This window comes from Amphiura filiformis, chromosome 6 (genome assembly GCF_039555335.1).
Source record: "Amphiura filiformis chromosome 6, Afil_fr2py, whole genome shotgun sequence".
NCBI classification, from domain to species: Eukaryota; Metazoa; Echinodermata; class Ophiuroidea; order Amphilepidida; family Amphiuridae; genus Amphiura; species Amphiura filiformis.
Window position 1 is genome coordinate 52261540 of NC_092633.1, and position 23869 is coordinate 52285408.

A 23869-nucleotide genomic window follows, 5' to 3' on the forward strand; every position below is an offset into this window, starting at 1 on the left:
GACGTTGATCCACAATCCTCAGCACACTTAACAGGTGTGCATTGTGAATCGATTTCCCTGGGATACTGTAAGAAGATTGTGAAAAGCTACAGTGTTGCTTAAACTTCAACATGGCTAAGAAATTCCCAGGCATGACACTTGACCCAAGCACGATGTCACGCAATGATCTTTCACCACGTGAGTGATGTTTATTATTTGTTTTTGGTGGTTTTTTATTCAAAGCGATAGTTTTACATAATTAATGTGTTTCTTTGACCCCCAGAAATCTAAATGATATTTAACTTTACCAGAACACCCATTGGAGATTTGGGCTACCAAATCGCTAGTTGAGTAATCCTTGCTTTCAGTGCAAAAAGGATCTGGATGACAACAATGGAAATATCGATTATTTCTGCTGGTTGCTTTCGAAATAAAAGTACTGAGTTTGACATTTTAGGAGTATGAAGTGAAAAAGGGTGAAATCAAGACGGAAATTCGGACAAAACTATAATATATAAACACACAGAGGTGGGAAATATCTTTCTTTAGTTTGAAACGCTAAAAAATTAATTCCGAAAATAGCTCGCGGGCGAAGTTAAGGCATATAAAAATCAAAAATCTTACACTGAAAGGGACCAGGATTTTAAAAAAAAAGTATATCCAAGCACTATATTTTTAACTCACATTTCTGAAGGAACAAAAATGATTGCTTTATATTTGACCGAGAAAATTAATTTCATTGCAAAAAGGTGTATCTCTGAATTTTGCTGATTTCAATATGTATCGATCGACTTTCAGCGCGACTATGCATAACAATAGCAGCTGGTGACCACCGTTCTGACTGTATCCCGATCATTATGAAATTAATTCGCATAATGTGAAATAGTATCTAAGTAATAACTGTATCTTTCATGAGTTGCATTTCATTGTGGGTGGTAATGATCTGGTATTTATGCAGCAGTCAAAGAAAACCTTCACCCTACACTCCTCAAGACTTTACCATTTCTTTGATGGACAAAACTATTAGTTGAATCCTGACCCAATGAGTTTTCAGATGCGGTGAATCTTCAACCAAATAATTAATGGCAAAAGTGATTCTTTGACTAATCTTTGCCGTCATGTAGATACATAGAATCAGCACTCATGGATCAGGTGAATCATGACCTAATAGTTTTGAATCTTTGCCTAAATATAATTTTCAAAGAGTGAATCAAGGTGAAGGGCTTGAGGAGGGTAGGTTCAAGACACACGTTTTGGTGACCGCTGGTGTAGCCAATGTAAATGCATCGGTTTCCTGCATTTAGGAGCCAAGATGGATTTGGCATCAATAAAGTCAACTCAATTACGAATAAAAGTATCAAGATCATCATTCGGACCCCCTGAATATTTGAGACCAAAACTAGCATACTACGCATGTTATATTTGAAATACATGTTTGAATAATCAATATCACTACTCAAATCACTATTGATATCACTTATCATCATGATCATGCTAATGAGATTTTTCTTCTTTTACATCATCATCATCAGCCATGAAACAATCGCGTAATTTAGTGGACAACCGGTAATTTATGCCAAGATCAACACAAAATTAAATTTTGATTAAATTGTGGTTAAAAAACTATGACAATGTACAATTTGAATTGAATATTTACAAAATAAATATATTATTATGTAACTATGATAACATTCACACAATTTTAATGCCGGTTCAATATGAACTACGATAAAGGGTTATGTGAGTAATTGAACAACAAGAACAAAAATAATTACAAAGATATGTACATGATGTATAAGACACTGTCCATTTATTGGGCTGTTGCATTTAAAATCCTCACTCCCCCTGTGGAAGATTTTAGAAATATCTTCCACAGGGGGCGTATAAATTACAAATGGAATTAGTACATTAACCATCTCTAACTGAAACTCGCCCTCCCTAGATTGAATCTTTCCCAGAGGGTGTATGAAATTCAAATATAGCTGCCCAATGTGTCCATTCCATTTGAAATTCCTCTGTTAAAGACATTTCCAAAATGTTCAAAAGGGGGAGAGTGAATTTCAAATGGAATAGCCTGTGCGATGAAGAAGGATAGTCGGAATCTACCATATTGAAGGGTGTGGCAGATTCGCTACCTGAAAATAAATTCAGTCCAAACAGGGAAGAATTGGAAAATTTAAGCGAAGGATGAATGATGAATAAAATATAATAAGATGATCATGATGACCGATGATTTTAGAATGAAATCGTTCAGACACAGATTAAATTAGCATAATACCCACACTTATGCGTGTCAGATAATTAAAGGCCCGTTCAGTGACTTGCTCATCCGGACGATCGTAAAGATCATCAAATTTCAGATTTTGGTACCTTTGTCATCGTCATAAATTAGTTAACATAGCCTGCTAGTAGTTCAGCCGAATGATGCGTATTTAAAGATAAAAATAAGGAATTTACATGAATCTGTAATTTATATACTGACATTTAGCTAGATGTATTTGAATGGAGCTTCAACTTCGTCAATACTGTTTTCTTCATTTTTTGCCAAATTTTTGATTTCAAAAATACCAAATGACAATTTGAATGACTTATCCTTCACTTTTAAGCAATTTATAAACAATTTTGCTAGGAATTCCTGGGATCACTGAAGGTGTCCTTAATGATACAATAATGATACAGTAGGGTGTGTCAATCGATAACCAAGTTTTCATTTTATCCATTCATCAAGCAACGATATACAATGAATTACAATGTAAATAACTAATATAAATATATTTGATATACAATATATAATGAAAAAGCAATTATTTTTTATGAAAAACGTCAACGAGCAAGATGATGGATGGGGACACTTTTGAACCATAGACAGTCTATGGCTAAACGCAGAGCGTGAGGTGCAGTGCACTCGGCCTAAGTTATAACTTTAGAACATTCACTACAACAACAAAAAATAATATGCAAGGTACATGCCCAGCAAACACAAAACGTTTTCGACATCATTCGCAAAAGGTTATAAAAGGTTGTCAGAAAACGGTTAAATGTCGGGTTATATAAAGGGTACATTAATGGTATAAAACGCTTTCATAACATTAAATAACATTTGTTGGTAATTTACTGCACAGCAAACACAAATGTTTTACAGAAAACATTTAAATGTCGGGTTATATAAAGGGTATAAAAACGTTTTAAACAGAATGTTGAAAACTAAACAGAATGTTATTTTGGGGTTGAAAAAATATTTTGCAAAAAATGTTTGCCCAAAATATTTACAATAAAGTTTTTAAAATGTTTTCACGACCTTTATATAACCCGACATTTATATGTTATTAAAACGTTTTGTAAAAACATTTTAAGAACATTTCTGTGTTTGCTGGGTGCAAATATTTTAACATAATGTTATTTAAGTGTTGACAAAATATTTGGCCAAAAATGTTTGCAAAAATAGTTTACAATGACATATCGAAAACATTTTAAAAATATTGTTGTAGTGTGTTTTCATACAAAACGTTAAAACGATTTCATGACCTTTATATAACCCGACATTTTAATGTTATTAAAACGTTTTTACCTAAACCAAAAACCAAAATATAACTTATTTAAAACGTTTTAAAAACGTTTTTGTGTTTGCTGGGTGCTTACACTAAAAATCGTGCACTGAGTGCATATTGACGAAATAGTGAAAAGCATAAAGTCATTTGCAAAATGCTGTCCATGTCCACTGAACACATAATTTACAGTGGAATACCACATAATTGGACATTCTATTACAACCACGACCCATTGTTCAAAATCGCGCACTGTGATTTGTTGAACCGCGTCGCGTGAAAGACCTTTAATTACAATAAAGTTGTTGTGACGATAACCTATTTGCATAATTGAATATTGATCATTGTGCCTTAAGCCCTGATACCCGGATTCTCCACCACGTATTATGACGTTAATTTGGGGAATTAGTCCGAGGGAAAAGCAGAGCGAGGTACCGGATTTAGAGTCCACAGGGATGAGGGATAATGAACGGGAATGGGAATGACTAACACGAAATTAACCAAATGAAACAGAAATACATTTTAGAGATTTATTGTGAATTTACATCATCAGACAAACTGATCAAAATAACGTAATGTATGTGTTAATATAAAGTCTTACCAGAGTCACATTGCAGCATAATAAGTATATTTGAATATAATTTTCGTGCAAGACATGATGACAATATATTCACCATCATGTTGACCAATCTAAACTAAACATCAGGAGATGAGTCTGGTTCGTTCGTAACCGGTTGTAGGGTTAACAAGGAGTTCAATTGATGCAAGGGGACGAAACCACGTTCACTTGATGAACGGGTATCAGGGCTTAAGGCACAATGATCAATATTCAATTATGCAAATAAGTTATCGTCACAACAAAGTGATCATGGCAACGAACTTTATATTCTTCTCGCATAACATCTCACCCATTACTTACGTTTTTACACCCTTAGACACATTATTTGGGTGTGAAGGATAATGTATTACCCTTTATTTCTTAATATAAAACTAATAGTATACTGAATAATGTACCAAAAGATGAGGGCGATGACAATAAATGCTGACATGATAGCAAAATACGATAGCGACCATGTAATAGTAGCAATGAAACATGATGGAAATTACGAATCACTTGGCAGATATTTTCTATTTTCATATTTAAAAAAGAGCAACCGGTCCGAGGGTCCATTTTTCAGAGTTGATGGTAAATTATTCACACAGTATAGTAATGCAACTTGGATTCCAATGGTGTTATACGCAAGACATGTGTTGGTTTGATCAATATGGATATCACCTGCAATCCTGAATGACGAGTGTGCACATCATCGTGATCACTGTTGATAGTAAAGTAATTTTGAGAAGGACACCATGATAAAATTGATACATAAAACTCACAAGTTGGGAATGTACAAATCGTGTATTTTTAATGTTGTAAATGATTGAAAAATGTTCAGAACATACACATCCAGAAGTAAATAAATAAATAAATTTCGGATTTTATATAGCGCATTTTTCCAGATGATTCAAAGCGCTCTAGTGGTAAATCGTCACAATCAGATCGCATCAACAAAACTTTGTTCGGCTTATATAAAGCGGAAATTATTCGGCACGTCAATAAAGTCCCAAATCACGCTCGCGTAAATTCACAGAAGCGTGCGCCAGTCACGCATTACGCAACGCACAACTAGCGTAAGCATTGCGCCCAAATGCGTGCATGGCATTCTAAATCAATACACGGTGTTATGAGTCTTATTTTTCCGCCTTATATAAATCGAACAAACTTTAGGTTGGTTGCAGCCGAACCTGGCGCAAACCTATCCGCACTTACATTGTAACATCCACCCATTTTCTGCAACTCCCCAAGTTCCATTGGGTGAAGGAAGTTTTTGATAACCAAACAACTAATCACAGATTTTGAAAGCAGGAGCCTTGGGCACGGTCGGGGCTTGAACCTGGGACCTCAGTGGTGCGAGGCGAGGGAACGACCGCTGCGCCAACTCGCTCTCCCAAGCTAATTAATTAGTAGACAAGATATCATCATAGCATCACCATTTGCTGAAGACGGTAGTCGAACTAGTAAAAACGTTACAGGTGAGCGAAAAATAGTGTAGTGTCGAAGATAAACTCTATTCAAATTAATAAATGTTTGTATTATTAGAGTTACATTGCGGCATAATTGAATTGAAATTGCATGACAAGCAGCAAATTCGCCCTCATCTAGTTCCCGGATCTGGTTACGGCATCGCGGCATCTAGGCTCCACATCCACCACAACCTCCACACCCTCCACCACCTCCACCACATCCACCACAACTACCACAACCACCACAACCACCACAACCACCACACCCACCACATCCCCCACATCCACCGCAACCACTTCCATCACCTGCATCATGACTCCCACACATAATGTAACTATTACACGGTGTGTCGTACATGTAACCCGCGGCGACCACCACGAGCAGGCTCTCCGAGTTGAAGGCGTGGATGGGCCGTTTACTGCTGGGCCTCTTGACCACCTTGTCCCTGTCGAGTAGGTTACGGGGCTGGCAGAGGACTTGCAGCACGGCGATGCTGAAGCCAAGACAGATGTTCTGCGGTACCTCGTCCGTGGTGGCTCGGATGGTTATGTTTCCACTCTTCATGCACATGTGGATGTCCTCGATAGTGAACGAGAAATTGCACGCCTGTTCCGGGATCCGTGCATGGTACCATGTCTGCGTCCTTAGGTTGTAGAAGCGGATGGTTAGATGACCAGGACTGCCCGGGATCCCTGGGGTGCCCTCCACAGGTTTGCTAGTTGCTGAACCAGGCTTCCCTGAAAATATGTGTTGTAACATAAGGGTTAATATAAATTGAGCACTTTCTCTCATGTATATGCGACAGAATCATACATCATTAATCATTTAATAAAAATATGTCCATTAATTCATTTTCATAAAATGAACATAGAGCTCAACTTTTTACACTACACTATTTCTTCGCTCACCTGGAACGTTTTGACTAGTTCGACTAGCGTCTTCAGCAGCTGTGATATCTTGAGGCACATTAGATAACCTGTTGATGCCCGGGGCGGCACAACATCGTAACATCCTATGACGTCATACTGTCAATCACATCAGTGAAGAATATCCCGATTGTAGACAATACATCATCACAGCATCACCAATTCACCATCTGCTGAAGACGCTAGTCGAACTATAGTGAAACGTTCCAGGTGAGCGAAAAAATAGTGTAGTGTCGAAGTTCAACTCTTTTATATTCATTTGATCTTCCATTGGGTACGAATATCAACTCGTATTAGAATTGTGTGATGATGGCCAAAAGTGGATTTTTTGGCCTGATAATTATTATTTCTTAATTTTCTAGGATTTTGTTGGCATATGCCAGTGTACTATCCTGGGATTCTACAGAATGTGCCCAGGGTTACCATGGGCCGGGCCAGTCTGTGATCTTATTAGTTATTCTTACCTGGTGTTCCAGGGATTCCTCTGCGGAATCCCTTCCATCGACCTAGGCATATACCCCAGTCTCCTTGTGCATCTTTAATTATAAGTGCTCTCTCCCCCGTAGTAATATCCATGGTGACATGATTCTGGGTAGTTACCTATGAAAATGAATGGATTCCACGCAATTAAAAGGGCATTTCGTGATACACAGCCTCATCCCCCAAAAAAAAAAAAAAAAAGTTGAGATTTTTATATCACTGGAAACCTCTGGCTACATAATGTTTATGTACAAAATATTTCTTGCAGATTAATTCGTTTAGCAAAGATGTCGTGAAATTTCGTTCTGGTGCACCAGAACGAAATTACAACGCATTGTCTATGGAGCAGTGTAATACACATAACCATGCATAACTCGCGAACGCAAAATCGGAATCAACTGAAATTTTGGGAATAGGTTTTTTTCGTGGATATCTAATGAAAAAGGACATAAATAGAGGATGCTAGGATCACGAAATACTCCTTTAATAATTGATATCCTTTGTTTTTCACCTATTTTTATGATAAGATTTGGTTAATTTTGTAAGTGAGTTATTACTTTGTAACAAAATAAAATTTAAATATTGACACAGTTGTTTTTAAGTATTTGAACTTTGGTTTACAGTGACAAATCTCGAGCATTCGACTGACCTGATTGGCTGAGGGCAACTGGTCTGCGCCAATCAAATGAGAGACGCACACCATTTTGTCTCCCATGTAGATCTGAACCGCTGACATCATCAACGGGATAGAATGAATCACTCGACATGTAAACGTCAGCTGCTGAGCGTGGTTGAATAATCTACAGAGAGAAATAGAGTAAAAAGTTAATGGGCTATTCCAGAAAAAGATGCACACCCCTATAGAAGAGTTCGGATTTCCGGACTGTTTGTCCAGTCGTGATTGTTGGGAATCCAGACTAAAAAAAAATCTAGCAGAAAACGCCCAATCGGTGAACACGTCTACTCTAAACCTTTTTGCCTTTTGATATAAACTGTAGCTAATGAGATCTTTTTCAGTAGTCTGTGATCAAGTACTAAATGGTTTATAATTCCAGAGCTGTAAATTGGAACCGTTCGCTTTCCAGATTTTACACGCACCTCAGGGGTATAAGCATATTAATTGTGACACATGCTGGGGTAGGGGACACATTCATATATTCACGATATTATTACATTACAAGTACCTATTATACAATGCTGGTTTCATACTTTCTGCCGCTTGCCGCTGAGCGGCATGACGCTTCATCATGCCACTTGCACTTGTCTGCAAGCGGAGCGGCATACCGCTGAACGGCAGCGGCATGAATCTAATCTAAAAGCCACTCTTGCCGCTCAGCACCGCTCCAAAATGCCTTTTGATATAAACTGTAGCTAATGAGATATCTTTTTCAGTAGCTTTCTGTAGTCTGTGATTTTTGTTAAACAAAACAGAGTTTAGTAATTAAAATAATATTTAACTGACTAAGAATGAGAATCGTCTGCATCCACTTCTCAAAATATTGGACCTTCCTGTCGTCTATCACACGGTAGAGGATAGTAAAAACAAAAAATTCCTCTCGTAATATTCTCTAAATATAATAATTATGTTTTTAAGAGAATACATCAGAAGCGATATTCTAATTTAATGTTCTAATTCATAAACACAGGTAACCTTTGGATGCTATCCTTAAACACAAAAACGTTTTTAAAACGTTTTAAATAAGTTATATTTTGGGGTTTGGTTTAGGTAAAAACATTTAATTAAAATGTCGGGTTATATAAAGGTCATGAAATCGTTTTAAAACGTTTTGTATGAAAACACACTACAACAATATTTTAAAAATGTTTTCGAAATGTCATTGTAAACTATTTTTGCAAACATTTTTGGCCAAATATTTTGTCAACACTTAAATAACATTATGTTAAAATATTTGCACCCAGCAAACACAGAAATGTTCTTAAAATGTTTTTTACAAAACGTTTTAATAACATTTAAATGTCGGGTTATATAAAGGTCATGAAAACATTTTATAAACGTTATTGTAAATATTTTGGGGAAACATTTTTGCAAAATATTTTTCAACCCCAAAATAACATTCTGTTTAGAATGATTTGTACCAAGTTATCAAAAATGTTTTTGGAATGTTATTAAAACGTTTTTATACTGTTTATATAACCCGACATTTAAATGTTTTCTGTAAAACATTTGTGTTTGCTGTGCAGTAAATTACCAACAAATGTTTTTTAATGTTATGAAAACGTTTTATACCATTAATGTACCCTTTATATAACCCGACATATAAACGTTTTCTGACAACCTTTTATAATATTTTGCGAATGATGTCGAAAACGTTTTGTGTTTGCTGGGATACTTTTCAATTTAATAATTAATATTAAAAAAATATAACACTTACTTGTGCGATGCTACAATACAAGTATTTGGTACGCCATCTGGTAGACGGGGAAGCGGTATTGGACCCCAGAGCTGTTCGATATTTTCAGGCATAGTACACGTCTGAAATGGCTCGGCTTCTAGGCTGAACTTGCAATGACCCTTTACTGGGGGTCCCACAAACGCAGACAATACCAAGTTGAGGTTCTGCTGATTGCCCGCTTCATCAGTGAGCGGTAATGTCTGTTCAATCCTCTTGCCGTTAGATGGGGTCGTGTCTACGACTGGCAGGAAAGGAAACCTGTGACCTCCAAATGATTGTTTGCGTGCGAAGCAAAGGAATCTCTTTTTATCCATCAGTTCAAATTGCAGTGCGGTGTACTCACCAGTGTCGAACGTAAATCGAGCAACTCCATTCTTGTTGTCTTCCCAAGAACTCTGTGGCCCTTTTAATTTCAATATGGTTGGACCGAGTTCTTTTCCAGATAGAGCAAGTCGTAGGGAAAATTTCTCTTCATTCTGAGCCAGATTCTGTAAGATCAGCTTATTTATATCCACTTCTGCCATTTTACTGGAAATGGAGTATATCTGTTCTGTGGAAACTGTGCCTAGTTTTCCGGTTGGGGGTTCTCCGCGAAACATACATCCATTCAGAGCGAATTCCTCGCCAAATGTTTCTTTCCACAGTTCCCGTGTTTGCTTATCTGACCGTACAAGTTTAGAATCGGGTTCGCGATCGTTAACTGAATCGTCATGATTGAACATTTGTCCTAAAATGGCAGTTGTGTCACTCTTATAAAGCAATGGGTGAAGCTGGTGAGAATGCCAAATTAGGTCAAAGTCGTAGCAAGGCACTAAGAACGTGTCTGCATTTAACCACTTCAACATCAGATACTTTTTATATCGTGAGACACCGTTGCTCAGAAACTGGAAATCCCGATAATGTGGCAATGATACCTGATAGAAGAAAAGCCTCTGTCTACTGACAGCCGCCTCCAAATTGTACGAACATCTTGACTTGTACGGCTCATTGCATGCCATTGGCTCCACATCTATGTCAACCTCGAATGGTTCCAGCATATACTTCTCTTCCCATAATACCCTAGCTCGTTCGAGAGCAGCACGTCTGACTTGCCCAGACATCAATTTATGATCCACAACAACACCTGAGAGAAGCCTCATGCAGTCCTTCTCATAGAAGTATGGAGCGAGCATGTGACAATGCCATACCCAATGGATGTCAAGAGGAGCTGCCAGTTCTTTATCCTTATTGGCTGCTGCTAACGGTAACCAGAACTTCTCATAACGATATATTGCATTTTGGATGAGTGTTTTTGAATATAGCTTTGGATGTTCATCGACTATGGTAAGAAAATCCAACTGATTGCGTGCGGCATAAACCAAGTCGATGCTAATCTTTATGTCATCTTCTTTGATAGTTATATCCTCTATTGTGGTCGGTACTTTATGTTTATATAGATTCCTCTCCATGGTCACGAAATCCTTTATTGTGGTCGGTATTTGATGTTCATTAGATAGCTGTCCCTCCATGGTCACGGTTCTAAAAAATGACAAACGAAAGAATGATTATATATAATACTAAAGAACCGAATTCTTTTTAAACTTCTGCTTTATGTTTTCAAGTCGTCGGCAGAGTACTACACTATCGTAAGCATGGTAAGTGCAGTTTGGACAATTTTACAGGAGGAGCATATTTATGTTTTGCGTAGTCGTTTGTTTCCAAGAGCCACAAAATGACATGGGAATGTAAAGCAATTTAATTTCTATATAAATGGTGTTAAAGTTAATAAATAGATGAATTATTTACTGATTTTGATGTCGTAAGTGCCACATACGATAGTGTTGCACTCAATTAGAAATGAGTGTACACAATGTTCTTCTTGGCAAGAACATAATAGAAAACATTGAAAAAATCGACTTCATACAACACGCGATATACGATACGAAGTCCACATGGTTATGTCGACACTTTTGGCTCTCATTTAAAGCTAAAATGTGTCAGTCACACAGCCTTTATATTAGTATATGTGGCTTAAGTAAACTATAGGGAACTAATATGGGTGGGTTTATTGGTTAAAAACGATATTGTTAAATTATATCGGTCCAACTTTTGTATAGCAACAGAGGGCGCACCAGCACCCAGAAGTGGGTCGTATACTTCTCTGTTAGTCATATAGACGAATCCAACGAGCCAAGTCATGGTCAGGATTTGGTCGGCCATCTTTGAGTAGTCGCTAGCACCAACCTGGTGTTTTGAGTGCCCAATTGTGCAAATAAAAGCCGCCTAACACGTAGAGTTAATAGAATAATATATAGGCCTACAATAGAGATAATTCCGCAGGTAATCCCGTCGCATCTATTCATACATAGTCCTTTTGTTCGCAAGTACATCCATTTGTAGCGTTTGATATGGTGTATGCATAGATACCGTACCGCGTGTAGTTAATCCGATTATTATATGGCACTTCAACAGCCAATAGACCATGTAGAAGCTGTGTGTTTTGCCGAAGGGAACTGTATTGTGTTGTAAACTTTAATCATTCTTTTGTCTACCTGTTTTTAGGGGAAGGTGTAACACGGGTGATGGATTGCAGTTAAAATTTCCGCCAAGGCCGAATCATTTCACATTTTGGGTGCATTGTAGCCGACGGGTACCCAACTAAAGGCTGCTAGTCAGTTGTAGGAATGCGTGGATTTGGATTCGTCTATAGTGCTCCGTGCTTTCTTCCTTATCCAGATTGCTTCTCTGATACGGCGGGCTCCCTATGATGTTGTCCTGATTTGAATTACTCGCTAACAGATTGTTTTCTTCTGGGCGCTGGTGCGCTCTCTGTTGGTATAGACGAATCCAACGAGCCAAGTCATGGTCAGGATTTGGTCGGCCATCTTTGGTTTCCCGCTAGCACCAACCTGGTGTTTTGAGCGCCCGATTGTGCAAATAAAAGCCGCCTAACACCTAGAGACGATGCAAAGACGAGGAGGGTTAATAGAATAATATATACAATAGAGGTAATCCTGTCGCATCTATTCATACATAGTCCTTTTGTTCATCCATTTGTACATCTATGAATAGATGCGACGGGATTACCTGCGGAATTATCTCTATTGTATTATTCTATTAACCCTCCTCGACCTCTCTAGGTGTAAGGCGGCTTTTATTTGCACAACGGTTGGAACTGTGTTGTGTTGTAAACTTTCGCGGAAGGTGTAAAACGGGTGATGGAATACAGTTTAAAATTTCCGCCAAGGCCGAATCATTTCACATTTTGGATGCATTGTAGCCGACGGGGACCCAACTAAATGCTGCTAGTCAGGTGTAGGAATGCGTGTATTTGGATTCGTCTATAAAGAAGTTGGATCGAAAAACATCACTCTGAAGATGGCCATTGACCAAGATGGTCGAAACTGTCAGGTCAATTTCTTTTGGTTTTGACAAGATGAAATGTATATTATGAGTTTCTACAAACCTATATGAACCTCTTCAAGAATATGGTGTTAGATACAATAATACAATACGAATGTGAGGACACAGTACCATAGAAAGTCTGTGGAATAAGTTCATAACAATTTGATGACATACTAGTACTTTTTTTCTGTTAATGTTAAGTTGAAAACAAAATCCATGATTATTTAGTACCAATTTGATATGGCAGTAATAATTGTAGGAACTAAATAATTAATTAGACTAACGAGCACGTTAACAGGCTCGTCCATGCTTTTTCCCATAGGCTTTTATGTAAAACGTCAATTTTCAGAATACCTGTAATTGGTACGTAAAAAGGTATAACCATTATTTTCAAAATTGATGTTTTCAGCTATGAAAACAGTATGTCACTAAAGAGGGTCGCAACTTGTGACACATGGTCCTATGTATATATTTTGATTTGTTAGTAAATAAAACGCCAGTAGGGTCTAACTTTAGGCTATTCCATTTAAAATCCACACTACCCCTGTGGAAGATTAAGCTAAAGTCTTCCACAGAGCCTGACAGAGGGAGTATGAATTCCAAATTGAAAAGACAACTGGGTAACTTCCATTTGAAATACTCACTCCAGTTGTGGAAGATATAGGGGGAGTGTGGGTTTCATATTGATTAACCCTGACCAATTAGACCTACATTTGAAATTCATACTCCCTCTGTGGAAGATATTTCCAAAATCTTCCACATGCAGGGGTAGTGTGTAAATATAGACATTTTCCAACGTAATAAACAGCTATAAACAGAATGGTAATTTAAAACTGATCATGTCGTATCTTACAATATGTATTTAACATTTTAATCATCCATTCTACATATTGTTCTCCTGCAAATTAATATGCTATTGATACATTCAAAAATATCACAACCCCAATAATGCAGATATTCATTTTAAGGTTCGGATAGCAACGGTTGCACAGTATTTCTTGTGGGACATGGTAGCACATCAGGCACATCAAATTGCATTCTGAATATGAGGAAAGTTCTTCTGATATCAAATAATTTAGATTTTATGAAATTCGCGATATAATACAAACAAATTGGGCTATTCCAGGAAATAAGTGCACACGCCCTATAGAGGAGTAGCTTTTCAATAAAAGAAATGTCTGGATTTCCAGGTCTGCTTTCTGAAAGCGACTGGAATGCCGGTTGCCAATGTTACTGGAAAAAGCTTGGAAATGCAAGTGAATAAATGAAAAATCACGGAATTGTCCGAAATGAGCCCCCAAATTCTGGATTTCTCGCTGATTTTGAACTGATTTTCTGCTGGATTTTTCGCCTTTCGCCTTAAGGGATCTGGAATGAGCGTTTTGAGCGTTTCGACAGTATTTTTGTGGGATATGAAAGCACATCAGACATATCGAATTGCATTCTGAATACGAAGAATGTCTTTCTGATATCAAATAATTTTCATTTTTGAAATTCACGATATAATACAAATTTTATGACAAATTATTAAAATTTGATATTTTTCAAATTTTTCACATTTTGATAATATATAACAGTACATTTTATAAATCTAATGATATATTCTTAAAGTGTATGTAGCTGGGAGGAAAAGCCGACGATCAATTGAAAATGTTGACCTTTCATATTGAAGATATGGATTTTTTCCCAAAAGACTTAATTTTTTTGTGTGTTTTGGGGAAAAAATCCATATCTTCAATACAAAAGGTCAAAATTTTCAATTGATCGTCGGCTTTTCATCCCACCTACATACACTTTAAGTATAAATCATCAGATTTATAAAGTTTACTTCAAGTACTGTTAAATATCAAAAATATCAATTTTAATGATTTGCCATAAAATGTGTATTACATTGAGAATTTCAAAAAATCAAAATTATTTGATATCAGAAGAACATTCTTCGTATTCAGAATGCAATTCGATATGTCTGATGTGCTCTAATGTCCCACAATAAATACTGTCCAAACGTTCATACCCCATCCCTTAAGGCACTTCAAAAGCTTGGATTTCCAACAATCACCACTGCACAAAAAGTCCGGAAATCCTCTACAGGGGGTGTGCATCTATTTTCTGGAATAGCCCACATTGATCCGATTCTCATAATGTCACGCCACTCGCTAAATGAATTTGGATTTGGGTGAAAAGGACTCCAGTTTACTCATAGACAGTAGAGAGAATGTCTATGGTTTACTACTGGATGATTTTGGTATTGTTATTTTGAACAGAACTAATGTGATACTTAAACGTGCAAATGGTATGTGGAAGATTTAGCTAAGGTCTTCCACGCGAGGGTATATAGATCTTAAATAGAATAGACAATTAGGTAATTGCCATATAGTGTAATATAATATGCCAGCAGTCTACGCTTACAGCACAAGTTACCAGTTTGCAAAATTAATGACAAAAGCATGAGGTATTCATGTGATCAAATTGGTATAATTGGGCTATACCATTTAAAATCTCCACCACCCCTGTTGAAGATTTGGTTAAAGTCTTCCACAGAGGGAGTATGAGTTTCGAATAGAATAGACAATTGGGCAACTTCCATTTGAAATACTCAAGTTGTAGAAGATATAAGTAAAGCCGTAATACAGGGGGAGTATGGGTTCACAATGATTGGCTAATTACATTTGAAAAACATACTCCCCTTGTGGAAGATGTTTCCAAACTCTTCCACAGGGGTAGTGTGGATAATAAATGGAATAGCCCATTGTTTATTTGTGCATTGTGTTCAAACAACAGGCCAAAAAAGGAGGAGCATTGGTGACCCGGAATATTAACAGGCATTTAATTGTAGATTTATCAGAACAACTAAATCTATTTTGATTCCTCATCCAGACTCAGATTCAGCAATGTAATGTAAATAAACACTTCAACACTTTTTATACTACTTTTCAAATAATATTGGCTTTTCAAAATCGACACTTTGTAAAGTTTTCAACACAATTATTCTTATACAAATAACATTTGGCTCTTTCAAACTATTTCAACTTCACTGAAAAGATTAATTCGTCAAAAAAGTTGTCTTGTCATTCAAGATAAAACTGCTGAAAATGTGCTTGGGATATCGAGGAAATAATCTATAGGATTTCAAATTAATTTTCATCATTACAAATATGTTTACGACTTATAAATATTCATAGCCAGTGACCCCCTTTTACGTCTGATAAAATTATGATCACATCCGAAACATAACTGATACTGCGCATGTACTGCGCATCGTGTCAATCATCACTGATCATGACTTGTATTGAGTGGTTTAGCGCCCAAAATTGTCATGTAAATGATGTAATGTAGTGGTGTCAAACGTGGGAGGATGCGGGAAGATGTTCTACGTCAATAGCAATATCTAGTATTGCCAAAAGCAACGTGTAAATATGCCCAAAATGCTAACAATCCATCACGCATTTTAACGTCTGGAATTGTAGACTTACACCAAGACCAAGCGTGAAAATATGCGCTAAAATTGATGTACTGTACAGTATACACCAAATTTTCACAATACCAAAAGACAGCATTTTCAATATAAATAAGTCTACCACTAAAAATATAAATGCAAATACATGACGAGATTTAAAAAAAATCATTAAAAAAATTATATCCACTTGATTGCAAGAGCTTACAAGCTATTCTGCTAATTGATAACATAGTAATAAACACTTTTAATTACTCGCTAATTACTATAACATTAATATAATATGGCAGCATCAAAGATACTTTAACCAAAACTAACCATGCCATAGGGACCAAATAAAAATAGATATAGACATTTCAGACGCATTAAAATAATATAGATTCCCGGGTTTAGATTTCTTTGCATATGCACATATTGACATTCAAATATAAACAATCTTTGGGGAAAAAAAACAATACCAAACAATATTTAAAGAACAAAGTTGTCAATTTTCAAAATTCATACAAGTACTTGATTCAATCTTGCTTGGTGCATGAATTAAAACAATAAACAATTCTATTTCCAATGGTAATGTTCTTTCATAGATATGTGACCGTACAGCACGGATAAGCTGTAAATGTCCTGAATTGTATTCTGAGTTACAGTGTAAAATGTGCACGAAGGTCGTATTCATCGGTACCTCAAGTTGCTTCGACAAGTATCTCATTTATATAGTCAAACACCTTTTAAACCAATCAATAATCCTATTGTTGAAAAGGATAATAAGCTTCTACCTTCTACGTCTATAGAATTCTTAAAAGCTCTGGTCTTTGTTTGCTTTGGCTAAATCCTGTTCAAGTGGTGGGTTCAATGACCGCCAATTATGACTGCTTGATATTTATTACAAGCAATGTGGAAAAAGAGACACATGTAGAAACGAAAAGTACCATTTTGCTGAAGGAGCAAATTTCAACAAACCATAACCCCGCTTCTAGATATCGTTTGAAGTCAAATTATATACCATTTTAAAGCTTATGATATATATTTTCTAAACACGAAATAAAATAAAAATTGACCGGGGAGGAATTTACGGCTCATTTGTCGTGTACAGTCACATATTATGATAGGAAACATCTTCCTTAAATTTCACATATTCATCCAATTCCTGATTTCCTGATAATATCGGAATTGTTTGTTATTTTTGGTACCGATGCAAAGGAAGCATTTTTCCTATAATATAGTTTAGTAAAACATAAAGTAAAATAAAGTATAATGAAATTTTACATAATTTTTGTACGTATAGAACCTCATAATAATTAAATAAAATGTTACCTAGCAAGGGCTGGGTAAAAATACAGAGCAATTAAGTAAAAACAGAGCAATTAAGTAAAAACGTTACATAACAATTTGGTTTAAAAAAATACCTAGCAATTGAGTGGATTTTTTTCCTGAGTAGCAAAGTAATGTCTAACCCAATAGCTTGGTTTTTTTTACAAAACATAGGTTTATACGTGTAAGGTCAAGTAAAAAATAACATGTATATCGTCCGGAGAGACGGAGAGACCCTTAATATTTTGTTATTTCCCCAAAGCCCTACCCTAGAATGAAGAGAGTGTTTGCCATGTGTTTACAAATGATAACCAAGAACCTCCTAACATGTCTTTTCATTACCCCAATTTTAGCAACAAAGTAAGGAAAAAAAGAAGAGAAATAACAAAAATATTTGAAAATCTCCAAAAATTGGTGAGGGCGGGGACGATATACATGTTCTTTATTTTACTTGGCCTAATATTATATAATATTTCATCTCCGCCAAATGAATATAAATGAAGTGGTAAATACACGCAAACACATACTATTATATATTATGATTTATACTCTTGATTTGCTCGAGAAGTCTAGCCACGAATTTGCTCACCAATGAACTATATTATTATATTAGACTTTATTTCAACACGGAAAGCCCAATTCAACAAAAGTTGTTCTTCCTTGGGGCCGTGCATATATATACAAACATACATGTACAAAATAACAAACAATTACAAAAGCTTATATTATCTAGACATATACGTCTAGCCCTTTTCTATTCACAGATTATCCATTGTATTCCTTTTGTTTGAGGTTCGTTGCCTCGACCATTACCTAGAGGACTGGAGGTAGCTAGCGGCCCAGAGACCGTTATCAACACAATAGCTCAAGATAACGGTCTCGGGCAGCGAGCTAAACAAAAGGAATACCATGGACATTCTAGAAACACTATGCAAAGGATCACAACATACATGTAGAATCTGAGTTGGTTACTATTATTTGGAAAAAATGCATTTACAGCTCGATTTAAATGCAAATGTTACATGGCAAGAGAAAATTATAGAAGGCTCCTGCAGTCCGTATAACAGTAATTAAATTTTAATTAGCATAACGAAGTAAATATTCATAAATAAAAAGTAACCGTTTCGTTGAATGTAAACTCGGTACATGTATATAAACTTGCCATTGGTTTTTAGAAGGGAATCTGCCTTTATCCTTGCCCAACCCAAAAACGCTCAACGGTCCATGCAAATTAGCTGCTAGGCAAGAACCCCGGGATACTACCTGACCAGGGAGCTTGCAAACTAACCTGCGGTACTCATTACAAGTCAAGAGGCTGCGGGTGCAAAGCCTTACTGTGACCTACCCATAATGGGGAGCACCATTGGACACAACGTTACTAGGTCTTTCAAATATCTGCTTATACTCACATTTTTCCAAGATATAAATTTCATGGTGTTGAAACAGATTGTAGTCCAACAGTCCGTTGACAACTCTATATAATTTGCATTATTCATTAATCATTTGAATAACAATGGTCACGGGGTGAATAAACTCCAGCGGATTAAAGCAAGTGAATAACCTACCAAACCACTTCAAATACAATTGTCAATTGAGATCAATTCTGTATTGACTTGATTAAATCACTTTGCATTTGTCATTAAATAGACTCGCACGCAGGACACATGGGAAGAATATTACACTATCTCGAGGTGTTTTTATTTTGGAAAAAAACCCACAACTTTTACAAAATAATACATCAGTTTTTTCCATTTTGTTTTTTTGGAAAATTGAAAATGAATACACTTTTACAACAAATTCGTTTATTTTTGCTCGCCGTATATGTAAGATAAACGGTTCAAAACAGACCATCACCATAGATAATCGGTGTCTTGTTGAGATATGGTTCGCATGTTAGTCGCTCGGAAGGCTCGACCCCTTCGGGGTCTCGCCTTCCGAGCGACTAACATGCTCACCATACCTCAACAAGACACCGATTATCTATGGTAATGGTCTGTTCTCACCCTTTATCTACTACTTAGGGACAGTTGCGTTTTAGACCCAAGAGAGCTGCCCGAGACGAAGCTGGACTAGACGAGGTGAGCTACCCGATGGAATTCAAAGACCTAGACGAGCGATGAATTGAAGAACCATGACCTCGCGATCGATCGTGTATTGAAACAGCAATTTGCGGTGGCGAATTTTAAGTGCTTTCCTCAAGTGGTCGATTACTTTGGTCACCGATTACATCGATCGTAACTGGACTAGTGTACATAATTTATCTTATTGAATCAGAGAAATGATTCCCGATTTTACCATCTGAAATTACTTGAATTTTTACCTTATAAAATGATACAACAATTAAAGTATCAACAGGCTATACTATATAGCCTGCTAACCCAGATGTTTTAATTTTGAGCACAGAGAAATGTTTTTGGTTCACTTGTAGAATATTTTGGAATTTGGGCGGAATTTCATAGATCTTAAAGATTTCTAATTAAAATACTTTATAGAGCCTAAAAATAAGGTTGTTATATTAAATATTTGATTGTTTTTCTAAATAAAGAGAAATTTATGCATAGGCCTATACATGTTTGTTTGTTTCGAAAGATATAGTGGTATTACGTTTTTTTGTCAACATGATCAAATAAAGCTATACTACTATTTAAATTTAAAAGTGGTAATATGTGGAAAACACGTTAACTTCCTTTAGATATGTTGAAGAAAAAAAACGGTAGGCCTACTTATGTTGTTGACATAATATGTATCATAAATGATTCGTTGTTGAAACAGTTTTATATGCCTTCTTTTAGATTTATACCTGTTTGTGGTTTTGATTTTGGACTAGACACGGAAGCTTGATGAAATACCCGCTGCGTGACAAAATAATATTTGCATTTATTCAAGATGGTGAATTTTTCGAAACACGTGCAAACGTGATTTTTTTTTTTTTTTTTAAGAAAATTCCCTCATTTCTCTAACGGGGTGGTGATGTACTGATGCTGATTTATGAAGGTATGTTTTCCCATTATTTTTAAACGTTTGTTCTGAGATATAGGCCCTATCTCCCGGCCTAGAACAATTCTCGCATCGAGCATATTTTATTATAAAATATTTTTATACTTTTCTATGTAAGCTGAATTTATGCTCCATCGCTGAGCGACGAGCAGTGTGTATTTTACCAATAAGGTAACGCGCTCTTTCCAGTGCAACGAAAAGCTGATTAGGCGCTCTACCTCATTGGCTAAAAACTAATCGTTGTGGCTTAGCGATGTAGTATAGATTCAGCTTTACTTGCGCAACAAACTTCAATATTATCTCAGATTCAGTCGTATTCGTTTTGTTGTTGACATGAATGGTTTAATGAGAGATAAATACAAGAAAATAATTATATTTTGATTGTTTATTCATTTATTTATCTGTAGCTTTATTCTATCTGCTCATATATCTGTTTGTTCATTCATTTACACAGGCCTACATGTCTGCTTGCTTATTTATTAATACACTTATCTTTTGACTTTTCATTCCGCCTCCAACCCCTTCTGTTGATGATTGATTTATTTAGGCCTACATGCATATATCTCAGTATCTAACCATGTATGTATTTATTTGCTTGTTTCACTAATTCATTTACTTATTTATTTATTCCTTTACCTATCCATTCAATAGTTTCTTGTTTATTTATTCATTAATTTATTTTTATATTTTGACCTATTTATTTATTTGTTTGGGCCTAATGATACAATATTGTTATGATGATAATGTTATAGGGTCATATTAAATTCCAATTTTGCTTTAGTTCAGATCTGCTTTTTATTTCAATTAATGTGTTAAACAGCAGGCCTATTTAATGTTAGTTTAAATTAGATATATATATGAATGAACTTAAATCTATTGCATGGTTGAGCCATGAGGAACAGCCGTTAAAAAGAGCATGCATACGGTATTAAGAAAATCGGTTTTTTTTATATTCTTTGGTCATGATATTTTCTGAGCTTAATTCGTGCGTATTAATACTTTTTTCGTCAAAAGTGAAAACACCGCCCATAAACATTTGTTTTTGAACATTTTCCCTATTTTAAACTTTCTACAAAGTGATTTATATTAAGACAAGGACAAAAATAAGTTGAAATATCATGCCATAACGCACCAACCATGTGTGGACCATTTGAAAATGAATTACGACTTTATTATTCTTCCAGTTTATCATGTTTATCATAATTGCAATTATATATAGTTGCTTCGGCAGTCATAAATTCTAGTTCGTAATCAGTAAGGTCTAATTTTTGCATGTCTTTAATTTACTGAGTTACAAAACGGGAACTTTGTAGTTAAGCATGTCCGAACTCGAATTTGAATTGGAATGATGGGACAAACTTTTCTTACGGTACATCTGAAACTTCTAAAATGTATATCTTGCACCTTTAATAAATAACATTGATTAAAATATACATGTTAAATACGATTTTGTTAATTTTACACAATACGATAAATATGTGCATGGATATTGTCAGATTAAAAAATATTTGTGACCTTGGTGATGAGTGTTATTTGTTAATAAATAATGATAATAAAATTTCAAAGTGAATGATAGTTTTATTTCATTTTTGAAACAGTGCGATAAATTGATATGCAACCTATATGTAGAAATTGAGAACGTAATTAAAAGCGATGACGGTGTAAAAATATCATAATGAAGTTCATAGTGTTTCGTTCTTATGGTTTTACGTTAAAAAGATGTGGAACCCTATTTGTTTAATATTTGATACGGAAAACCGACCTTGATTGCAGCAACGGTTTATCGCCGTTTTGTCAATTTTCGCCGTGGTAGGCCTATGTATTGATAGTAATTTCGACCACATTATTGATTGTAGTACGTTGTAAAACATAACGTACAAACGAGATGAAATGAATTGCAAAATTTGATAAAAATTGAACAATTATTTTACTATAATTATTAATAGATATAGACCCTGCACATGAGTCCACTCGCCAACTCAGCAGCCATCGATCAGAAATTTTTGACAGTAAAAATGAAATTACTGCGGTCATCTTCCCTTTGTGTTGTCATAAGTGGGTTGAAGAAATTACTACCAATTATAACAATAGCATCGAGTACCGGCAATTTACAAGATCGATTCTCACAACGAGCGGTCGTGATGCTCATCTCAGTTATCTGGTTTATGATTTGACCTTTCCATTCTTCAGTGTTTCCAGGGGACGATGATGTATAGAAAGCGGGACGATCAATACCCGAGAAAACCAGTGGGTCTAAATCGCAATTACGCCTTACACATACAAAAATGTATTACAAACTCAAAATTATTAATTGTCAAAAGCCAAAATGTTACTTATGGTTTCATACTTACCATGTTTACAGGCATGGCTTTATGATTTTTAAGATTATTTAAATCTAGCTTCGAATCGTTTGCAAATTCGAAGCTAGAGTTCTCTGGTAAGACTAGCTGCCATTTATAAGATACACCGTGCCTATATGTTTATTTCTCGTATGTGATCCTGGGAATGTGATTTAAACGCTTTAACATTTTGCGCAGCTCGCACATTTATCAAATTTCTTCGCAATTTGGTTAATGTTTTTAAAATTGGTACTCATAATACAGATCACCAGATTATTATATATCTTACCTGAGTTATCCAATTAAGTGAATCGTGGAGTTTTCGATAATAAAGATGATTTCCAAGCTAGTGACCCCTACGTCTGATAAAATTATGATCACAGCTGAATCATTAACGGATACTGCGCATGTGCGCACATATATCAGTCGTATGCATACAGCTCTATGGTCGTACCATGAAGCTCCATGACTTACATTGAGTGGTTTAGCGCCCAAACTGTCGTGTAAACTGGGAGCCCACCAGTGGTGTCATACGTAGGAGGATGCGGGAAGATGTTCTACGTCAATAGCAATATCCAGTATTGCCAAAAACAACGTGAAAATATGCCCAAAATGCTAACATTCCAGCATGCATTATAACGACTGTAACAGTAGACTAACACGTGAAAAAAAATCAACGCTAGCCTATAAAAACTGATGTACATCAAATGTTTTCATAATACCAAAAACATAGCATTTTCAATATGAATCAGTATAACATACAAATATAAAAAGAAAAAAAAAAAATACAAGCACTATCCACCTGATAAGAGCTTGCAAGTTACTCTACTAATTGTTAACATAGTAATAAACAATTTTAATAACGAGAATATAACATGGCAGCATATAGATTTTGAAACCATGCCATAGGGACCAAATAAAAATAGATATAGACATTTCAGACACATAAAATATAGGCAACTTCTTTCAGCAATAATT

The 23869-nt window shown here is 35.8% G+C and overlaps 1 protein-coding gene across 1 annotated transcript; it reads right to left on the reverse strand.

Annotated features, from left to right (window-relative positions):
* Positions 1–4438: 4438 nt before the first annotated feature.
* LOC140155584 (uncharacterized) lies at positions 4439–23279 on the reverse strand. The gene is made up of 5 exons (XM_072178486.1): positions 23181–23279; positions 9389–10927; positions 7645–7795; positions 6980–7115; positions 4439–6326 (listed from the first exon to the last, which is right to left on the reverse strand). Exons 2-5 carry the CDS (start codon positions 10915–10917, stop codon positions 5758–5760), a joined length of 2385 nt encoding a protein of 794 aa, XP_072034587.1. The 5' UTR covers positions 10918–10927; positions 23181–23279; the 3' UTR covers positions 4439–5757.
* Between the last annotated feature and the right edge of the window lie 590 nt (positions 23280–23869).